The sequence below is a fragment of the Pseudoliparis swirei genome, chromosome 12, assembly GCF_029220125.1.
Source record: "Pseudoliparis swirei isolate HS2019 ecotype Mariana Trench chromosome 12, NWPU_hadal_v1, whole genome shotgun sequence".
Lineage (NCBI taxonomy): Eukaryota > Metazoa > Chordata > Actinopteri > Perciformes > Liparidae > Pseudoliparis > Pseudoliparis swirei.
Genome location: NC_079399.1, coordinates 10,730,973 through 10,752,778, shown reverse-complemented (window position 1 = coordinate 10,752,778; position 21,806 = coordinate 10,730,973). Strand labels below are relative to the sequence as shown.

The 21,806-nt window shown below is 43.5% G+C and overlaps 1 protein-coding gene across 2 annotated transcripts in view; it reads right to left on the bottom strand.

Annotated features, from left to right (window-relative positions):
- Positions 1-21,806, bottom strand: part of sesn1 (sestrin 1) — a 51,608-nt gene that overhangs the window by 3,089 nt on the left and 26,713 nt on the right. The window contains exons 1-5 of one of the 2 annotated variants that reach the window (XM_056427685.1): positions 1,971-2,455; positions 1,180-1,245; positions 877-1,077; positions 608-790; positions 70-306 (exon numbers count right to left, since the gene is read on the bottom strand). In XM_056427685.1, coding sequence (XP_056283660.1) covers positions 70-306; positions 608-790; positions 877-1,077; positions 1,180-1,245; positions 1,971-2,246 — 963 coding nt within the window. In that variant the 5' untranslated portion in view covers positions 2,247-2,455. Of the gene's footprint in view, positions 1-69; positions 307-607; positions 791-876; positions 1,078-1,179; positions 1,246-1,970; positions 2,456-21,806 lie in introns of those variants that run through there. The other variant, XM_056427686.1, reaches the window with a different exon arrangement.

Genomic DNA, 21,806 nt, shown 5'->3' with positions numbered 1-21,806 from the left:
GCAGAGACTACCCGCTACCTGGATTTACCCAATCACGCTCGAGCTCTCTGTGCATACGCCATCACTCACCTGGTTGCCAAGCGGATCGTCGTGGTGATTAGCATGGCCGTTGCCATTGGCAATGTCACAGACGCAGTACTGGCTGACGGAGGGGGGTCTGAAAGTGTGTCCGCCGTTGCAGTGGATCTCGGGCGTGATGCCGCAGCCGAATGTGAACGAGGCGAGGGAGTGGTAGTGTGTGAGGAGAACCACGGCGTGGATTAGCTCCGCGAGGGACCAGCTGTGCTCCTCTGCTTTCAGAAGGCGCTGGGAAAAGTAAAGGAAAAATAAAGTGAGTCCTGGTAACTGAAGCAAAAATAATTACTTTAATACCACTGACCTTTTAGGAAATGTGGGAAAATATTCGTTCACCCTTCCTAACCAATTTCTTGTGTCTTCCTTTTCCCGCATCACCCCCCCCCCCCCCCCCCCAACCCTCAGTCGCCACCCTTCTACTGCAAGAACTTCCAAATCCTTACGAGTTATACAGCTGCAGCTATATTCTGGCCTTCACCCATGATCTCAGCCTGTTACGCAAGACTTTTCATGTCTCCCTGTGTCCTCTCACCTCGATGTGTTCCTTAGTGAGAAGCCACGGTCGATGGGCCAGGATTTTGTTGAGTTCTCCGAGCTGCTGCAGCTTCTGTGGGGCACCATCCAGGCCGTTCAGCCACTTGGGATCGCCCCCGACCTGGAGGAAATCGTTCACGTGGAGGTTGACCAAGTAGGAACACTGGTGTCTAGCTGCCGCCTGCAGGATGAGAGAAGGAGAGGTCAACCCCAAGATATACAACGGCTTGACTTGAAAAGTTAACGATATCACAGGATGGAGCGTACCATGATGCCGATGTAGTGTCGGTAGTGCAAAGACAGGGGTCCATCCATCTGGAGCAGGTAGTGCTGCGTCCGGAGAAAACTCCCCAGGTACTGCGGATGGAAGCCCATCACGAGAGAAATGTTGTCAAGTCGACCGAGGGCTGCAAACGCATCCTCAAATATCGACTGTGTCCTGGCATCCACTTTACTGACTTTAAGAATCTTCGGAAAAGAAAAAGATAATATTTAATAAGCAGTTTATTACATAAAAGTTATATTTGCAAGTGCGTTACATTTCTGTAGTGAGATGACACTGTCTTTTACCTCTTTCTCAGGGATAAATCTGCTTGGTCCGTTTCCTAAGGGTCTCGGGATCCTTACTCCCAAGTCCTAAAAGACACACAAACAAAGAAACCATTTAAATGCCACAGAAAAGCAGAGCGGAAAGAAGCACCGTTACTCTGCGGTCGTCCCTTCTCATTGCCACTGCATTGCTCAACCAGAGTGAGAAACCAGAGTGTCTTTGTCCGTCTGACATTAATAACCTGTGAGATCTCTGCTGCTCTCCAGAGATAACTGAAATAAAAAATGTCATTTAAAAAGACTGTGACCGCAGCACACAGTAGCAGAGTCGTAACACATGTATGCATTACAATTAAACTCTTTAGTTTTCACAATGAACGAGAAGTCCAAACACACATTGTGCCTCCAGTCAAAACCCTTGCCTCTGATGAGACCGGTAACTTTCCGCTGCTTGTCGAGACATGTCCAGCAGCGGATAATGAAGCAGATGAATGAATGACCGGCGATATTATTCAGAAATTAAAACCATGCATTTAACGTGTCACTTCACCCAAATGTCGACTTATTCGCAACTGAAAGATAATTTCAACCGAGAGGATTTCTTGACCGATGACCCCGAACTCTTCTTACTCGTAAACAAGCCTGCACAAAAGACTGCACTGCAGCTTGTTTGCTCCAAGAGGGGAACGCGTCGCGTAAAGACGCAAACAAAATGACACAATTGTCCAAATCCCCCTTCGGGTTGAAGCTTTAAAAGCGTCGTGTTTTGACAGAGTGGTATCTGTTCCCAAAGCCCCTTTTCTTTCTCTTACCTTTTTGCTTAGCCGTTCACAATGGGTACATATCTTTAACAGATCTGTCACGGCAAAATAATTATTTTCCACGTTTTCTGCCGGTGCGACTGCGTGCCTCATCGCGTGTCCTCGCTGAACTTTAATTATTTGAAGGGAATACAAAATATTTAACGGGTATTCTGAATGGCTCTTTCCTCTTCTCTTTGTTCCTTGAGGCACTGGGTAAAGTGCACGTACGGCAGTCAGCTGTTTGCAAGCCCTACAGCAGAATGCCGTCCTCTCTGGCTCAGACATTCGGTAAATAAGTCGAGGCTCGTGTGACTGACGTACGCGGCGACCAATCAGGTGGCGAAAACAGCCTCCCGGCAGCCAATGGCAGCGGGAGGAGCACGTGTGGGCGGAGCTAACCGTGAAGAGAGAAGGGGGTCCAAAACGTGAGCGGAGAGAACGATCCCCCTCTAAGAAAACATCATCGCTTCTCTCTCCTTCTTTTGTTCCCTGCTGCCATTGATCATGATTGCATTAACTTTAAAACATTGTAATCTGCATTCTGAAGAATGGCACCAATCAATTCAAGGTGATTGCGTCCTGGATTCTTCTTCCTAATCACTCCGATCAATACTTTCATCAATTATGCTTTGGAGTGACCAGCCTGCAGGATGGCTAGAATTAGTTGTATGCATCACTGCCAAATGTTGCTGGAATAAAGGGATATTTGTGGTATCTGCATGATTATTTGTGTAATGGGTATTCAGTGACAACAACAACAACACCACCAACAACAACAATCCGAAGCCAGCTTCATACAGCAGCCAGTCCCCCTATTGGCTTCATGCTTCACTGGGGAAGGGGTTGACCAGCAGAAGAAGGTCTGCTGTGCAAAGATCAGCATCAGCATGCCGCGGGATGGATGGATAGCTGCAGGACCTGCGGCAACAACAACGGCCCTTCAGTTAGTGGGTTTGCACCGCAGCCTATCAGACCACAGATAATGTGATCCACCTATCAGGCCCCAGCAGAAAGGCCTCCTTTAGAAGCTAGGAGGAAGCAGAGACGGGGAAGGCAGGTCTTATGGCTTTGTTTATCCCAGCTTAACAATAACACGTTCATCGGAACAGTGTATAACTGGTTTATCACACCGTGGTGGTTAGAAAGTTAAAAATTACTCATAATTATATCAGATGAGATGTCCTGAAAACAACACTGTGTATTGCAAATGTTATATTGCAGTATAAAAGCTTTCTTTTATAATCCAAACGGGTCTGGAGCTGGTCATTTTTTACTAGTAGTCTATGGAATTCCTTGTAAACAAGAAACAGAAGAAGAGAGTTGTAATTTCATGTAAAAGCATGCGGGTCAAGTGTTATTTCCTTTGTGGATTGGCAGCAACCACGTTACAAAAGCATCCACATGTTGGCCGGTGAGCACACACACACAACTGTGTGCCCTGTTTCTGCTCGAGGTTTCAAAATAACACGTTTCCCAAGAAAAACTAAAAATGCTTTTCAGAGATTACGCAAAGACTAATTTTACAGGATGAAAACTACACAGTGATAGTTTTAAAAAAGTGAGCAATTTGTTAAATACTTTACTTCAGTTCATCACTCCTGCAACTACTCTGTTTACGGGAGTGTTTAGGCGAACTATGAAGCGATACCCAATAAAAAAACAAAAAAAGTTAAATTTGGTAACGAGGAGATGGCGAGTGGAGGCCAAGAAAAGGTACGACCGCACACCGATTAAGAGCCTGCCCGGCCAGTATGGCGACCGGCCGCAAGTCCCCAGCACAGTTAGATAGCACCGTGTTCAGCAGGTTCATTGTGTGAATCGAGCCAACAGCCCCCCCTCCTCTCTTGAGGTGACAGTTGGGGTGCAGGGCAGCGGTAAACATGTTCCCAGGGCTGGAGTCGGCACTCCCAGGGATGCCGGGAGCCCCATGGCTCAGCAAGGCTGCAGAAGAGGCTGGTCAGCGTTAGGGCTTACGACACACCGAACCTTTTCACATGAAAACGCTTAGGCTCGGGGGGGGTCCGGCCTCGCGGACAGGGCCACTATTGTCAGAGTGCATGCACCGGCTACTCTGTAGGTTTTACTGTACTCACAGCGGGTGTATCTCTGTGTGTGCAGTGATCCGAGGATATCTCCGCCTTCCTACATCAAGGCTGCGATTACACCTTGATGTCTTTGGTCCAGTAGATAAAAAGTTACATGTTTATAGTTGGTACTCGGAACTGAACAAACCAGAGCTTGTAAACAAGTGACATGGAGTTAGAAGAAGCTAAGCAGTAAGACAGACTTCAAAACACTAACCATCCAATAGCATATTATAACGCTCTGGAAGGATTCGAAGAGCTCAAAAGTGGACCTTGACTTAAGGTGTTTTTCTCCAACCGTTGACGCTTTTACAGTCCACATCATCAAAAATAAGTGTGCGCATGTTAACAACGGCTTTGATTTTTTCCCCCCCGCCATCCAAATGAGTAAGCAAGCTTTACATTTTGAATTAAAATCTTTGACCATCATCAAAATGTCTCGTTTTAAGAATCGATGTTCCACCAGCAAACCGAAGTCGCTGGACGGATACAAGCTATATTAACCTCCGCTGTACTGCTGTTGCAAAACTGCAGGCGCACGCTTGTGTACGCTATCATTGTTTACTAAATATAAAAGGGTCCTTTATACAAAGCCAGTATCTTTCTCTGGCTCTGACATGATTTCAGAAAACATGACAAAACTCTTTGACTTCAATAGATTACGCCTTGCTCGTATTATAACCAGTTAGACTGTTGTGGTGTCTTCTGGCTCAGGTTCAGAACATTGTGTGATGTATAAAATCCACACTGCAGGGGACTCGCAGAAGTCTGAAGACTTTCATATCGGCGTCTCACTTTTTTGATGTCACCTACTGTTGTTTTCAGCTCATTGCAACAGGATTACTAAGCCACCGTGACACCCTGGATGTGTCTGTGTGTGTGTGTGTGTGTGTGTGTGTGTGTGTGTGTGTGTGTGTGTGTGTGTGTGTGTGTGTGTGTGTGTGTGTGTGTGTGTGTGTGTGTGTGTGTGTGTGTGTGTGTCTGTGTGTGTGTGCGTATTCGGGGTGAGGGACTTCAGATTTGTTTTCACAGAGCGTCTATGATCAGATCGCAATCTGTTGCATGAACGCCCTGAACAACAGACACAATTCCACGACGCTTACACTAATATTAATTAAAATGTATTCCCAGAAATATTGTTCAGATCAAAAGTTATCTTTAAATAAACATGTTCATGCTGATTCTGTGAAGCTGCTGATTCATATGATGACTCCATTTTCACCTGAAGGGAAGTTCTTAAAATTCTAGTTCTGAAAAAAAAAAAAAAAAAAATTCTTCCTTTTACAGATAAAAAGTTGAATTGATAAGAAATAGCCCAGTTTCCTGGCTTTTCTCTGTGTATACCTCATTTTAGCATTCACCATTATCGGAAATTAGCTTTTGTGGCCAGAAAATAGTTTGTGTTCGGTAAAAGATTTATTTAATATATACATTAGTAGACATTAAAACTCATTGCCTACTTTAAACATGCAAGCCTTAGCTTATACACATCGCATGGAGGGAAAAGGAGCAGACGCTTTAGAAACGGTGTATTCAGATACATTTAGGTGACACGTGTTTATTGTGCTGCAGAAGTGGTTGGAGAAGGCAGTTTAGCTTATTTTCCCACCATTAAAGACTTTTAAAATGTAGATAAATCCATTTTCTCCAGCCTAAATCCAAGCCCACCACCGTCTCTGTGACAAATCTACAAATGTTTTCCAGCCAGACGCCTCGAGTTCCACAGTGTTTGTGCATTTACACATTTTATACATAGCATCAGTCAACAAAACGTGAAATACAAACCACAGAATAAAAAGTGTAGTAAGTTAACGCTGCGACTGAAGAATTTAAGGTTTAGGGGAGTAAACAGACATGCAACAGTTGGCATGTTAAAAAAACATATTGAAGCAGAGTTATGAGGATTACTGTAGAAAGAGGGATAACAGTGGAGACTAAATCTCGTACAAAAAATGTGTTGTTTTAAAGCAACGTAGCCGTTTCATTTTGCTCCAAGAATGAGTTCACTAAACATTTTACAAGTCAGAAACTATGGCAGGTACTTTCTAAAGTGCTCTCAAAAGCAGTTTATTTATGAGTGTGGAGAAGAATTAACAACAGGCTTTAATTAATAAAGAGGATGATAAAAGCTGATTAAAAACACAGTGAGAGGAAGCCATGCCAGACGTAAACTCTGCACACATGTCTCAGAGCTGCGGCTGCTGTGTTTTCTCATGCAGTAAAAGACGAGAGGGAACCGCAGAAACTGTGGGGATGTTCAACAAGTAGCAGAAGTCCACCAGACCCGTTCAAACCCGACCTATCAGCGCTCAGAGGAGAGGAAGCAGAAAACTCTCCGACACTGGCATAAGCCTAGCAACAGGCTTCCACCAATCACAGGGGAGAACAACAGTTACAGGAACCAATCTTCTCTCGCTCTCTCGCTCTCTGCCTCTCTTGTTTCTCTTGTTTCTCTGAAAAAAAGAGAAGGAAACAGAAGAAAGAAAAAAAACTTTTGCAGAGGTATGAAGTTCACTGAACAAACTTTTATCTGGTTTGTTTCATGGAAAGTAAATCAGTTACCTCGTGTCTCTGCTGAGTTACAATGTTGTATCTGTTGGAGTTTCTCCACCAAAAACTGGCAAAACAAATGTCTCCAAACTTCACAGCAAACACTAAATCACATGGTTCAACTTAGCCCAGAGGCTCACAATGGCAACTCTCTTCTCTGAAAAACATCGCCGCTTTTTTACCCCACATAAACAGACCCTCTCTCAAACGGAGAGAGACTGGTTTTAACAGTAAAAGGAGTAAATCAATACAATTAAATACAGATCTACAAATACCAGGATAGTTTTAAACTTGTGCACAAAGAGGGGAAACTGCAGACTAAGAGGGTCTCCCCCACTCTTCAAACACAGCTTTATGTCGAGCCTGTTCACCAATCACTGAGCATTTAACTGAGCAGACTGGAGGGTTAACCCTTACCTGCCCATCAGCCCACCACCTGCAGACCCCCCCCCCCCCCCTCTCTCATTTTACAGTGCCGGAACCATCCTCTGAAGCTTATGACCAACAGGTTTTGACAACTTAGCACCAGATTTAAGCAGAAGAAATGAGGTCATGCTGTGTGATGTTAAGCTTTTTTCATTGATTTGTCCTTTAATGTGAAGACTTCTGAGTCAAAGTTCAATCCATGTGGGAATGAACTGAACCAGTGTTGCCTTTTGACCCTCTTTGAGCAACTCTTGTTCCCCTTTCCTCTCCTTTCTTTCCCAGTCGCCTCTTCTCTGATCTGTGTGTTTTCTGGCAGGCTATCAGAGTGGAGCGGTCTCGCCAAGCGCCGGCTTTCCTGATAGGAGAGGCGTGTCCTCCCAGACCAGCGGGCCCTGGACCAGCGCACACCAACACTGAGAGGAAGCAGCGTTCCCTGGATTCTACCAAACGCAGAGGAACTGTGGAGACCTCGGGGAGCACACGGAAAAGAAAGAAAACGTACAGATTGAGGTTTCTGGGACAAAAGATAACCTCATCATGTCTGGCCGAAAACATGAACATACACACTTCCCTAAATAATCTATATGTACAGTGGGCTACAATACAGGAGAAAAGGCGTTGGCCAGCAACCCCTGTGTGCACGTGAGGAAGAGTGAGTTCCCGGGGATGTTATTCTAACAGGGAAAGGGCAGCTGTCACAATACAGCAGGCTCCAACAGAAAAGAGCTCATAGAAAAACAGAAAATACCAAACCCTTCCCATGCTATCTTTAGCTTGATAGGACAAAGCCGCCACAAATCAATGAAAAGGCCTGTCCCCTTGTCTCTATAGATTCTAACTATTGCTCTGATAACAAACCCGGATTGTTCTTTGGCCGCCCCTCTTCATAAAGTTAACTGATGAAGAGAGGACATGACACTGCGGGGCGAGAGTTCAAAAGACAAAACGCAGAGTCTTGCAAAGTATGGAAGCAAATGTTTCAGATAGTGAAGGCAAGCTTGTGAAATCGAGTTAAAGCTTATCTCTACTTTAACCCCAAAACATGGGACTAACAAAGCTGACCTTACACCAGCGTTGTGACTCTAACAGCCCCAATGAAAACAGCCCCTCTGGTCAGACGCTGCTGTGTGCCTCCTGCCATGCACAGCTGTTTGTTTTTTTCTCTCTCTCTTTTTCTCTCCCTCTCTCTTTTTCTCTCCCAAGACCACAGCTCTGCTGACTGAGCAAAAAATGACTCATCTCACCGGGAAGCTGTCCAAAAAGTTGTTGATCATCAGCCTGTAATTCTCAATGGGCACTGTAAACCCAGCCCAAAAATAATCAACTCCTCACCTGTCGCTGGGAGAACAGAGTGGCGGTGACTCATTCTCAAAAATACGGATAAAAAACTAAGTTCATTACTGAACTTGCAGCTTGCAGCAGACAGCGCTCCGGCTGGTCATTAAAGTGGCCTTTTTGGCTCAAACGCCACTGAATCAAACACAACAAAAACTCGACGTACTGTTGAGGCTAACAGAGTTTTATCATTTAAAACAAGGGAGCCAATGACCAGCTTTTATTTCCAGAACAAGAAGCGTGGCGCAGCGATGGAATGGGAGACAGACAAACACCCTGATAGTCTGATGGGCTACATGAGAGAACATTATTAACTATGTACTAAAAACTGTTTTACTTGTTTTTCCACCATCTATTCTCTTGATCTGCAACCTTCACTTTGTGTATTTTGATTGCAAAGTTGAGAGTGGATGTGATAATGCTGTTCTGGAGAAGGGGGTGGGGGGGGGTGATATGGTCAAATCGCTGGCCTCAGAACCATTTTGTCGGTGTCCTATTACTTCATTAATAGGCAATGAGCCTCAGCACTGAATGGCAAAACAAAATAGTAGCTGGCGGACCCTTGTTTGAGAGCGACGTCACAGTGACTGCCCCATTAATGTTTAATCATTTATGAAATGTCTGTTTGATTAGCAAGAAACCCGATCACCGTGGTTGCCGTCCTCTTCACCCGTCACTGGCTCAACAGTTTCATTCTTCTTAGAGGATATCTAAGACGTTTGTTTTGTGAAGGTGGAAATCCTGATTTATACATCCGTACATGACTCGAGAGATATTCAATACATATTTTCACTCTATTTGCAAATAGTTAAATGTCACAAATTACTATTTCATCACCTCCACACATTCAACATAAGCTTCTCATTTCTTCAGGGTGAGGAGGACGAACATGTGTGTTTGGCAAACTACAGCTATCTTGATAACACGTTTGGCTGTAGATGCTGGAGTGTTAACATCCCAAAATCCAATCAGGAGCAGGATATGCTACCCTGCACACTGATTAGCATCAGACAAGCTTCCAGAGAGAAATACAACACGGTGAATGAATAGGTTATTAGATTTTACAAAACATTTAACCCTATAAATCAATTTATAGCGAAATCCTGCTTTGTTTTGTTACATGTGTAGACAGTAAGCTAGACAACCACATGCTATCTATTGCATCTGAATCTTACATTATAACCGATAAACACACAGTGTAATCCATTTCTTACACTTCTGTTGTGTTCATGGTTTTAGAAAAGCTAACAAAAAGACACTACCTTCCAAACTCTTTACATGCAGAGCTGTAAGGAAACATGGGCTGGTTTTCCCCTCCTCCAAGCTCCACCCTTTTATTTTTATTTGTGGCTTGGTGAACTCTGAATCAACCAGGCCAGTAAAAAAGGTAAATGGGAGATGTCTGAAAAACAGAACAGTATAAGTACCTTCTAATAAACTGAAGTGTACAGATTAAAGTTTGGACTCTTGCACCATAAATTCAACTTCAAACTCTCAGGACTACAGATGAAAAATAGCCTATTGGCTAACTCTGGCACATTTACAGAAATATGTCTATTAATGTGCAGTGTCCCTTATTAAATAAACCCCAAAAAACAAAACAAAACGGGAGGTCCAAGATGGCCTGCAAAATATATAGAATGAAGCCATCAGACTCAATTTGTGAAAACACAAGAAGCACAGGTAGCAACATACAGACAGTCGCTAGCACACGTACATGCATGTCGTCCCCTTGGGACTATACACAGCGAGTTCCTCAAACACAAGCGCATGACCCAAGATCATGATTTGACTGTCCAAGACGCCACTGGAAAAATTCCAGAAAATACTTACCGAGGCACATTATCTTCCTAAAATAGTGCATGCTGTCCCACAGAAAATAACTAAAATCTGTAAAACAATGAGTATAGCAGCTTTTGCAAACCATCATCTGTGAAGTAAATTTTTAAGAGAGAAAATAGACATTTTAGATTAGCCTCATATAGAAAAAACTGATGTACAGTATATTTAGACTGTATGCTTACATAGTGTTTGGGAAAATGTTATTCAAAATTAAGACTCTTTGATGAAACATGTTTTCACAACAACAATCACATCTAGCTTAAACCTTTAAAAATATATTGGGTTGACTTGTAAGGTGTGTGTGTATCCTTGCTCTTCACTTTTACAAACTCTCCATGGACCTACTGACCCTGACAGAAATGTGTGTGCGTGTGTGTGTTTGTGTGTGTGTGTGTGTGTGTGTGTGTGTGGTCCTCTGTCTCATGCCACAGGTAGTGTTGGACATATTTGCTTCGTGGTTAATCATTTACAGGCCTGTGGGACCAAGAAGAGAACAAGCCAACAGCCAAAACTCTTCTGTATCCTTTCCCTTGTGGACTCAAGTCCGATTCACATAATAACTTTGATGTTTCAGATATAATTAGGAGATAAGACGGCTTCTGTCCAGTGTAGCGTTCACTGATTATATCACTGCGCTGATCAAAGACAATAGTCAGTTACTCTCACGATTGTCTTGATTGGAATTTTTCATACTATTTTGTAATGAACCAGTTGAATACATAACTCAAATACATAGACAACAATACATATTATATATATTAAATTTGAGTATAAGCAGTAGCAATAGTACATTAACTAAGACTGAGTCATACTGTGTCAACATAGAGTGTGTGCGTGTGTGTGTACATTTGTGAAAAGAAAAAGGAGGAGAGCATCATTATGAAATAAAGTTTGTGCCTGAAGGGTAAGAGACCAAATATAACACAATCCAACGACACAACGGGTTGATGTTGATGTTGTAAAATCCAGACTTTCACAAAATAAACATGCAAATGTGTTAAATCTAGATCGACATTGTAATGCATTTATTTATACCCATCATTATTATCACATTATAGACTACCAATCTAGACAAATGCATGGCTGTTAGAAGTGACACCCTCATCAGTGATATTATGTCACACATAATGGATGTGGGGGTCAAAGAGGGCATTCACAATGAATGAAAAGATGGAGCGTGGAAAGAGTGATGAGAGAAGAGTGATAAAAGGTAAGAGGACAGAGGGAGAGGATTATTTGAGCAGAGTGCGGAGAGAAAGCGCCTCGTCCCTTATCATGGATAAGCAAACACCTCGCATCGTCTGGAGTGACATCATTGTCCCTGAGAATCAATAACCAGCCACTTCCTGTGCAGCGGGAAAATCGATGACTCTGTACACTAGATTACCTATCTCTGCCCACTCACCTGAGGAGGCACACACAAACACACAACTAGTGCACACACTGTAATGCAGAGCACATACATGGGGAGCATTAACAGAAACAAACCCACTGTCACACTTTTGACCGAGGGGAACAGTATTTGTGCGGCTTCAGTGCAGAGTCAACCCATTATGGGATTAGGGGCAGCCACAGCGCGGTGTCGGCCGTCTGTTGAAGTCTAAAGGGGATAACGGCCATGCCAAATCAGACTTCTGACAGGTTTCCCACACAAACACACGGATACACACAACTTAATATCAAAGCAGCGTGGCTCAGCCGCAAATCTCCCAGATCACCCGGTTATTCTCAGGAGCTTTTGTCAACCTCGAGTCCAAATCTCCAGTATATCACCATTGCTCAACACTAAGTTTTAAAAAGGCATCAGATTTTGTTTTGAAAATATCATAGCCATGTTTAGTCACCATATATCTTAAGATGCTCTGCAGTTGTGACACGTGTTTGTTGTGCAAGCTGTGCAGCATAATTTTCCATACAATTTCAAGATGCCGGGATACTCTCTTACCACCCCCCCCCCTCCCCAACCCGCCTCTTTGTCCATTAAATCAAATTGAACAGTCACGGGTTAGTTGAACGTTTCACCCAAACAATGTAATTTGCTTCGTCTCTAAAGCAGATGCCTGAGCACAAACAACACAAGCGAAGCGTTGTCTTTTTTCTGCTTCCGACTGTAACTGCAATATTCAAACATCACTGATACAACAAATATTCAAAAGATATTGATTTTCGGGTACAGGTTTGCCAAAAATGGTTGCCATTAATTGCCAAGAATTTGTTAAATTTGTAAAAAAATAAAAATCAATGGCAACCTGGCAGACCTCACTGTCGAGCCCTGATATTATTATGCAATAAAGGTTGGGTTCATTGTTAAACATGTAATAAAAACTAAGTGGGGCCTTATAACATTTTGAACCACACACACAGGCATTTGGCATCATTCAAGGAGCTCCTCGTAAATTGTGTCCCCCCTGAACGAGTGGCTATGTGGTATAGGAGCGTTAAGTACCATTGACAAAACTAAAGCTGGATTTCCTCACCAGATTCTTTTATTTAAGCAAGAAAGAACATTTTGTGTTTGTTTTCTTGGCTAAACGTCTAAAAGGAGAAGCTCAAATAGCCGCTGTTCTCCTGCCAAGGCAAGCAGTCGAAGAGCAGGCCGCTAACTAACAGGCCTGTAAGGGATAATGAGTAACTGAGCGTAGGACAGTCCCACATCACCTGTGAGAGACAGAGCGTGCAACAGAGAGGACAGCGAATAAGAGACGCGATAGAAATGGAAACAGAAGGTGAAATAAGTATTACACTTTCAAATCACACAAACTAATTACAGCCAGAGTGAAATGCGTGATCAGAAAAGTAAAAAAACAGACTTGCTGCTCTTGCTGAAGAAAAACACTGAGCGCGGTGCGTTAACTTCCTGAGGTGACGAAGATAAAGATGCATTTGCTGAGTGGGTGTCCCTTCTTTTTTTTCTACACAGACTGGATCATGTTTCATCATCAAAACAAAGTTTGGCTTGTTTGGTGAGCCACAGCACATCTTTCAGTATTTGTTTTGGGAAGGTAAAACATAAACAGTAAGCTGACATGACAACATTCTCATCTTCACAATGCATGCTCTCCGGGAGGGAGCGAGGGATTTGAGGGAGGGAGGGATTTGAGGGAGGGAGCGAGGGAGGGAGGGATTTGAGGGAGGGAGGTCTGTCTGTCCACTTTATGCAAAGACTCCAAATGCCAAGGAAAAAGCTTTGCATATACCAGCATGGCCAGGATGGGCTTCTGGGTAAAGATGGTCAGTTGCTCACTTGCAGATATTCAATTTAAAAACTAATGACGAGATGCATAACAATAGTGTGCATGGATGTGTGTGTGTGTGTGTGTGTGTGTGTGTGTGTGTGTGTATGTGTCTGCAAGTGTGCGTTGCACATATGTCTGGAGAGGAAATCTATTCTCTTGATGCACCGGAGCAAAGTGTTGGCCTCCAGCCATGTAAACCTCTGACCCTCCACTAACCCGACTGGAAGAGCGAGTCAGCTCGCACGGTGCAGGGCCGTCCGGCTGGAGAAAGGTGCGTTCACTGCGGCACTCCCACAGGAAAGCTTCACACAATACTTGGCTCCCCTTTGAGGTAGACACACACATTAACTGCACAGAGGCACACACACACACACACACACAGGCAGACAATCGACAGTGGAACTGTGCCATAAGGGAAGGCTGTTGTCCAGTCACTGGGCAACTGGGGCAGCAGATGGTCATCTTCCCTTCCACTAACACCAGTAAGGAGGGAGGGTGAGGCACGGCAGAGTGGTCTCCGTCGCCGAGTGAACACCTTACACCAAGGACATGGGAATGACTCAGCTATAACCCATAAAGCAGATGTGATGGACACTGATTGTGTGAGAGTCTGCACAGAGTTTCAGTGCAGAAATGGAACGTTTCCTAAACCCGGCTGCGCCGAGTGAAACGCTGGCTGCTCAAGAGAAAGCTATTGCTTTCAGTTGTGTTGGAAATTAATGGCACGGAGGGAAAAAGTCCACCAAAGTAACTGAAGTTGACCACAAAACAAAGCAGAGAGTGAAAGTGAGCTTCAATGCAGAAAAAGGCAAATGTAGGGGAAAGTTCAATTCTGAGATCAAGAAGAAAAGAAAAAAAAGGAGAAAGGAGGGTTTCATATCCTGTTGACCAGTTGCTGCGTCTAGCAGGAGAGCGCGTGTGTGTGTGTATGTGTGTGTGTGTGTGTGTGTGTGTGTGTGTGTGTGTTAATGGAGGAAAAAACAACAGCCCTGCATTTTCCCCCTCTTTTATTGTCTGTAGCGTGTCAGGAGGCATGTTTTGGGGTGGCTAAACGAATAACAAGACTCATCTTACATCAATAAAGGACGTATTGGCTGTGGCGGGCCGACAGATGCGGGAGAGACATGTGAGCCATTCTTGCTCTTGTGTAAAAATATGTAAAGCACAGAAAAACAACTTTGTATGAATGGCGCCTCTGTGTGAACATCAGTGAGCGCCTCCTTCAGGAACACATGTTTGTTTGAGAAAATTACATCACAGCGGAGGCATGAGAGAGGGAAGAGTCAGAAAGAAAGCGGTAAGGAGAAAGAGAGGACAAAGAAAGGCAAGGGGGAGAGAAAGTGACAGAGCAAACAGGGAAAGTGGGACAAGGGAGAAAGAGCAACTCGAAACAGAGAAAAAATAACCGCGATAGTGGGTCAATAGACGTCAAGGGAATACTGTACGTTGTATGTTGCATGGATTAGATATGCAAACTCATTTTCGGTTTACCCGACACAATAGTTCACCCAGTGCACGCCTTCCCTCAGTGTTTTCTGTCAAGCCTGTCTCTCTTCACTTTGAATTTTTGTTATCAAAACTTGCTTTTTTCCACTGCTATTATGCTCTTGCCTTCCCTGTTCCTCCACTCCTTTCATAATTTGTTTACCTGTTGCCTTTGCTCATTGCCTGCCTGCCCCCATTGTTTTTGTCAATGGGACGGTTAAAAACAATGTGATCGAGGCAGAAATCACGGCACGTCTGAGGACCAACTGTCGCATTTAGTCGTCTCAGTGAGAAGCAGCTCGGGTCATAACTGTGTGTGTGTTTGTGTGAGAATGTGTGTAAGCAGATAGTTAAATTGTTAAAAAGGTGACGAATGACTGCAACAAGTACCGGACATGACATGTCTTGTTACACTAGTGTGCTTCCGTGGCTTGTTTTCCCACTAAAGGACACAACACTATTTTATTTCTTCCAGTTGTCTGGGTACTGACCAAATCTTTAAGTATTGTTTTCCCATTTCCCTTTGCAGTCTTTCTAAGAACGTGACGGTGGATTCCTAAAAAGCCGGAGGCAAATGTATTGCTCAACCTTTTCAACAAACTCTGCAAAACAACATCGCATGCCAAGTGCCATTACATTTCTTTTCAAAGATGTAACTGTGACAGTGTATGAAGTCATTGGAAGTAATGGAAGGCACATCCTATATTTCTTATTTTCCCCCAAATCCTCCCTCCTTCAGTCCGCCCCCACCCCTTCGTACAAACACAGCTCTGAACTAGAATGGGCACTCGGTAGAGCGCATACCTTCGCATATCACAAGATAGGGCATTGAATTATGAAAATGTTGGCATTAGTTGCATGCCAATTGGATACAAATTGACCGTGCTATTGTAAAAAGAAGATGTTGACCTTTCCATGACCTTGACCTTTGACCCGATCGATCCCAAAATCGAATCAAATGGTCCCCGGATAATAACCAATCATCCCACCAAATTTCATGCAATTCAAGAATATTTTTGACCTTTTCATGACCTTGACCTTTGACCCGATCAATCCCAAAATCTAATCAATTGGTCCCCGGATAATAACCAATCATCCCACCAAATTTCATGCGATTCGGTTTAATACTTTTTGACTTATGCGAATAACACGCACGCACGCATACAAATACACGCCGATCAAAACATAACCTTCCGCATTTTCAATGCGAAGGTAATGACATGTCTTCAGATTGAGAGAGCGAGGCAACAGAGAGCAAAGGGTAAAAGAGGGAGAGAGAGAGTACTAAGGGAGAAGGAGGGGTTAACCTATATAAGTAAGCTGTGCTTTTTCCCCCCTTTTGGGCTCCAAGCAGGCTCCGCTTCAGTTTGATAAATAGCAGGCCCCCTCGAAGCAACAGATGCAACAGCTCAAACCCCAGCAAATTCATCAGCTCTCGGGGGGGAAAAAACTAAATGAAAAGCCTTGAGCCAGGGCCCTCCACGGCTGTTCCACATACTGACAGCCTGCCTCAAGTGGAACACTGAGAGTATGAACAGTGCACATGGAAAACAGGGCCTCTTTATACCACTATACCCCTCTAACTGCAAAGACAACCCAGTTATAGTAGGCCTTCAAGTCCCCACACTTCACCAGGGAGGCACCTCCAAAACCGACTCCCTCCCCAGCTCCATGGTTGCTGCACTGCAAGGGATCTGGTCCATTTCAAGGCCTTTTTGTTCCTTGTATCTGTGGTTCCACACCGCAATCATTGCTACTTTTCTTTATCGGCTTGTCCTAGTTACAAACATTCCCCCTGTGACGCCCAGGCATCTCCCCACGCTGACGCACAGCTGAATTGAGCACTATTAGCTGCGAAAGGACGACGCAGATGTGTTTTCCACGCCGTTTTCTGTGAACACTGAAAAGCACTGGCTTCTTAAAAAATGATTTTTTTCTCTGAAGACAGATTGTGTTTTACAGACAGACAGAGGCCGTTTCTTTCTTTGGTGGATTGTCTGGTGTTTTGTGGGCTATGTAGGAGAATGTTTGCTCTGGTTGTGCAAGTTGTTTTGTTTGAAAGACAAACAGTGGGTGAGATATTTAGGGACAAAGTTTGCATTGTGAGGTAAGAATGTGGCGTTTGATCAAGAGCATTGACGCAATCAGCACTTTTTGTGTGTGATATTTGGATACGGGTGCAGAGGCCTGTCATATGTCCACAAGTCAGACTGTCTATCGGACTAGACTGACACCGTCATGGAAATAATGTTATTTTAAACACATCTGCAGCAGCAGCAGCCAAGAGAGGCATAGTTAGTCTGCATCTTAAAGGCCACATGACAATTGTGTTTCTGTTTTTGTCTCCCGATTGCCTTCATTCTTCCCATTTCTTTTCGCCTCAGTCTGGTTTTTATGCACTGGATTTTCGATTTCGAGACAAATAATAAACTTTTACAGTTAACCATAAAGGAACTACTGCCCTGGCATGCAATACATCAGCCGTACTATGAGTTCACCAGCTATCTCTTTGTGTGTGTGTGTGTGTTTGTTTCCAAAAGTACTTCACAACAGCTCAGGAGTGGATTTTCCCACCTGGCGAGCTCGGGGTCAGGTCCTCTTATCATACCTGGTTACCATGGCAGACACACACACACACATGGATACAGTCTTATGACCTCAGACGGGCCACAGACTCTTCCAGAGGGTCATGGTACAGTGACATTGACCAGAGATTTAAAAATGTGAGCCTGATCCTGTCCGTCCTTTTATTCACCGTCAGCATCCCACCTTCAATAAAAGAACGTGAGGTATTGATTTTGTAAACGGGCTGCAATGTGATCTATTGGGCGAGCTACTCATTGACGTCCACTTCAAAGCGCCACGGCCGGCTCTGGTTGTTTTCACAAGTGTCTGACATGAAGTGAAGAGCCTCACGAGCCAGAGCTCGTTGTGTTGGCGTACAAAAAGCATAGCTTGTATTCTAAATGCTTTTCAATGTCATGGCTGAATATTTGGTTGATTTCAGAGTCTTTGAATTAGACCGCCCATATTAATTTAAGCCAGAGTTTAGAGATATTCATATTTCGCAACGAGACTTCTCCTTGAGCAAGACTGTGCTTGTCTTTTTACAGTCCCCTTGATCCGGTCTGTTTGTTGTTAAAAAAAAAACTTTTATTTCTCTGAAGGGTATTTCATAATGTTACCAGACATTCATAATAGCAATCTGACCCTGACAGTGATAAATGAGCACTTTTATTGAACATAACATTACAACAACACTGCTCACTTGCCTTCGCAGCTCGCTATGCAGTGGCCAGTTACAATGACAAAAAAACTAAGGAAAACACAGCGGAGACAAAAGGTTTTCCTTTCCCTTTCCCTTGATCCAGCCTGTTTATATTCAAAGTAATACAGGCAGCCATTGATTTTGAAGACTTTCATATACAAAAATATGGGAGCATGTTGAAAAATACAAAAGTCTCCCTTTAAGACCGATTTGATTATTTCTTCCAGAAAGCCTGCATGTTGCACATTATGTTTTGTTTTTTTGCAGGAGCAGCAGTTTTCAAATGTTGCTCGTTACTGTAATCATTTCTACTTTTCTTTATCAATAGTTTTAGTTACAAACATTCCCCCTGTGACGCCAAGGCATCTGCCCACGCTGACACTCCTACAGCTGAAATGATCATACAGCAATTATACAAATTAAAATGATATCTCTTTATCATTACATTTATTAACAGTGACCCCTCAAAGTTTGCATCCTTAAACATTCTTACTCTAAAACAATGCAGTTCATAACATTATTGGATCATATCCAGTGAATGCCAGGCATTCTCTCTTTATCCAGATTACAAATCGGTCAAATAAGCTGTGATGGTTGAATACCAGCACAACAACAAGCTGCCAATAAGGTCTGCAAGGGTCAAAACAACAGCACCCAGAGACAGGAAGCAGAAACATTCTTCTGTGTTGCAAGAAAATTGCCATTTCATCAATGATGGAGAAGTGATAACCACATAAACAAGACACAGATTTCATATTTGTTTGCTTTTTTAGTTTTTGTTGCCACGTCTGGAAGGGTCTGAGCCAGCATCTCGACAGGCATCAGTGACAGAGGACAAAGTCTGGTCTGGTGGGTCTGATTAAAGAGGAGGAGGAGCAGAAGAACCCCCTAAAAGGGCTTTTAAAATTCAAAGTGAATAGAGACAGGCTGGTTCGTGACAAGAATTTCACAAGCGGTGACATCACTGTGTGGGAAAGCTACTTTGTGTTATTTCTTATCGGCCTCTGACCTCAGAGGTGTCGGGCAATGTGTGTCCACACAGAGCGAGGGTCACAGGAAAACACAGCCGAGAAGCCCTGTGTCCCGTTTAATGTGTTCACCGTCACCAACACCTGCATGCGTTTCATGCACACTTGTGTACAGAGACACACATACACGGTCATACACAGTGGATTTCATGAAGTTGAAAGACAAGAAGGAAGCCTGACCAAGATTGTGGCAGCGCAGGAAGGAAGTGGAACACACCCCTGGATCTGAACAGGAAACAGCCAGGAAAAGAGGACTCTGACAGGACACACACACACACACACATTTTGAGAGCATTACAGCTCCATGGTTATGAACTTAAACACTGACCGTAACATACATTTAAGAAGTGCCTCAATAGAACACACACACACACCAGTTGAAAAAGCAGAGTCAGAGTTGTTTCTCACAGGCGTGTTAATGGACATGTCACAACTGCAGGGTCAAAAGAAGTCCTGGTCTGTGTGTGAATGTGCGTACTGCATGTTGATGTGTGTGTGTCACTTAACCTGGAGTCGCCACTGTGCTGCACAGTCAGTAATGATGAGCTAGTTTCATCCAACACAAGCAAACGATCATCGAAGCACGTGGCTCGCGATGGCAGCAGGAGTGTTCTACACTTCCATGTCAGATGTACTGGAGTTAGTGAGCAAAGACAGCTGGAGGTATCCGTCTGATGAATGCGGTGTGAATGATCGTGCACTGGTGCTACACGTTAAGAGTGAAGAGATGTAGATATTCCTGTGCATTAGTGGCACTGGAAAAAAAAAGAGTTAATTCTTCACCTTGGAAATGTCAGTTTGACGAGAAAACCGTAAAACACAAAGTCCTCTTACTGGCTTTTAAAGTGTAAAATCTCTGGGGTGCTTGGGAGTAGAGTCATTAATACCCGAGCCATACGACTACCAACCATGAATAAAAGCAAAATATCCCCAAAAAGCTGTCAGTAAGAAGTTCAAAACTCCATCACCTTAAGAAATCAGTAAGCTGTAGAAAATCCAAAAAGTGGATCTTCTTCCTATTAAATAGTTTATTTCAAGCAAACAATGCAGCACTTCAAACAACCAATTATACTTGGCATTTGACCAATTCTTAGTTACACAAACACAGGCGCACACACACACGCATGCACACACACACACACACACACACAGCCAGTCAAGCTCTTGTGTCTTACTGCATTTGTATGGTGAGACAACTGTAAAACGTTCCACTGATGTCAGTTTACTCTTCAATGACTTTGATTACATCGTCAAACTGTAACAGCGTCTCATTTCTTCAGATTTATTGAAATTAGTGTTTTACCCACCGAGTTCACAGAAGACACAATGCAAGCAGCCGCTGCCAAAAAGTGAAGGTATGTGTTTCCTGATCTTTGCTGCGTAGGGGCCTTGTCCAAAGCAGCTGCACAGGCTGCGTGCCAAAAATAACCACTCCCACTCTATCCTCTGTCGCTCTCTCTTTTCATTGTCTATTCAGCATCTTCAAATGTGTGCCTGTTTTTTTTCTTCTTCTCTAATTCTCTGTATTATCTCACCTCAGTCATCTCCCAAACTCTCTGTCCGTCTATATTCTTCTTCTTTCCCTTCTCCCTATTCCCTTCTTCATGGAGACAATAGAGAGTCAGAGCCTCTGACTTTGACAAGAAAAGAAAAAAAACGTGTGCTCCGTGCGTCTCCTGTGCATCACCATTCCTCGTTTTACTTTTGGGTCTTCCCTTTTCTTTTCTCCATATTGTTGGCTGTTCCAACTGCAATATCTCCATTGATTCAAAAACATAAACTAGAGGACGTATCAGTTTGAAGCGGTGCAGAATGTCACGCCGGGGCGTCAAAGTACAGAAATAAACCCCCTGCAGCAGCCACTCTTACTCCGGGGGTTACATAACACTGAGGGGGCTGAAGTGGTGGGGAGGGGGGGGGTCACATGTCTCTCAGCAGGTTGCAACTCAGGTCATTGACCCCGGGAACACAGCTTAAAATGTCTGATGCTAGTGTCATTGTTTTGAAAATATCTTCACTGTTACCTGTAATCTGAATCAAACATGAACAACGCTTTGCCACTGGCTTCTCTGCATCGTATGAACTCTATGAGAACCAATGCATCCCGTTCATGACATTAAAGTCATCTCACAAATGCATAACTGAAGCCTTATTTACAAGCTTTTTGAACACCAGAAGGAAAACCTTAAGCAAAAAAAAAAACTTCTGTTTCTGTAACTGATTATGGTTTATCAAAACGTCTTTCTTTTTTGGTGTTTACCTAAAGACGGAAGAGCACTTACTGATATTTCAGTTGGAGCCGGTTTCACATTTCTAATCATTTACAGACACTTCACGATTACGTTTTAAGTTACACTTAAACTAAATCACTGACTGTTCAAACAAACTCAAGCTTTTACACGGGGAGCCAATCTTTTTCATAATAACATTCTTATTGCCAAGATTTTGCAAAATGTCAGAAAACCACCACAAGACATATTTTGCAAAAGCCAATCTTCCCCAAAGTATGAATCAAATCGATGCAACGCAATTTAAGGCACTACACTTGTTCTAGAACTAAGAATGAGCTTTTCTCAATTAATTGGTTTAAC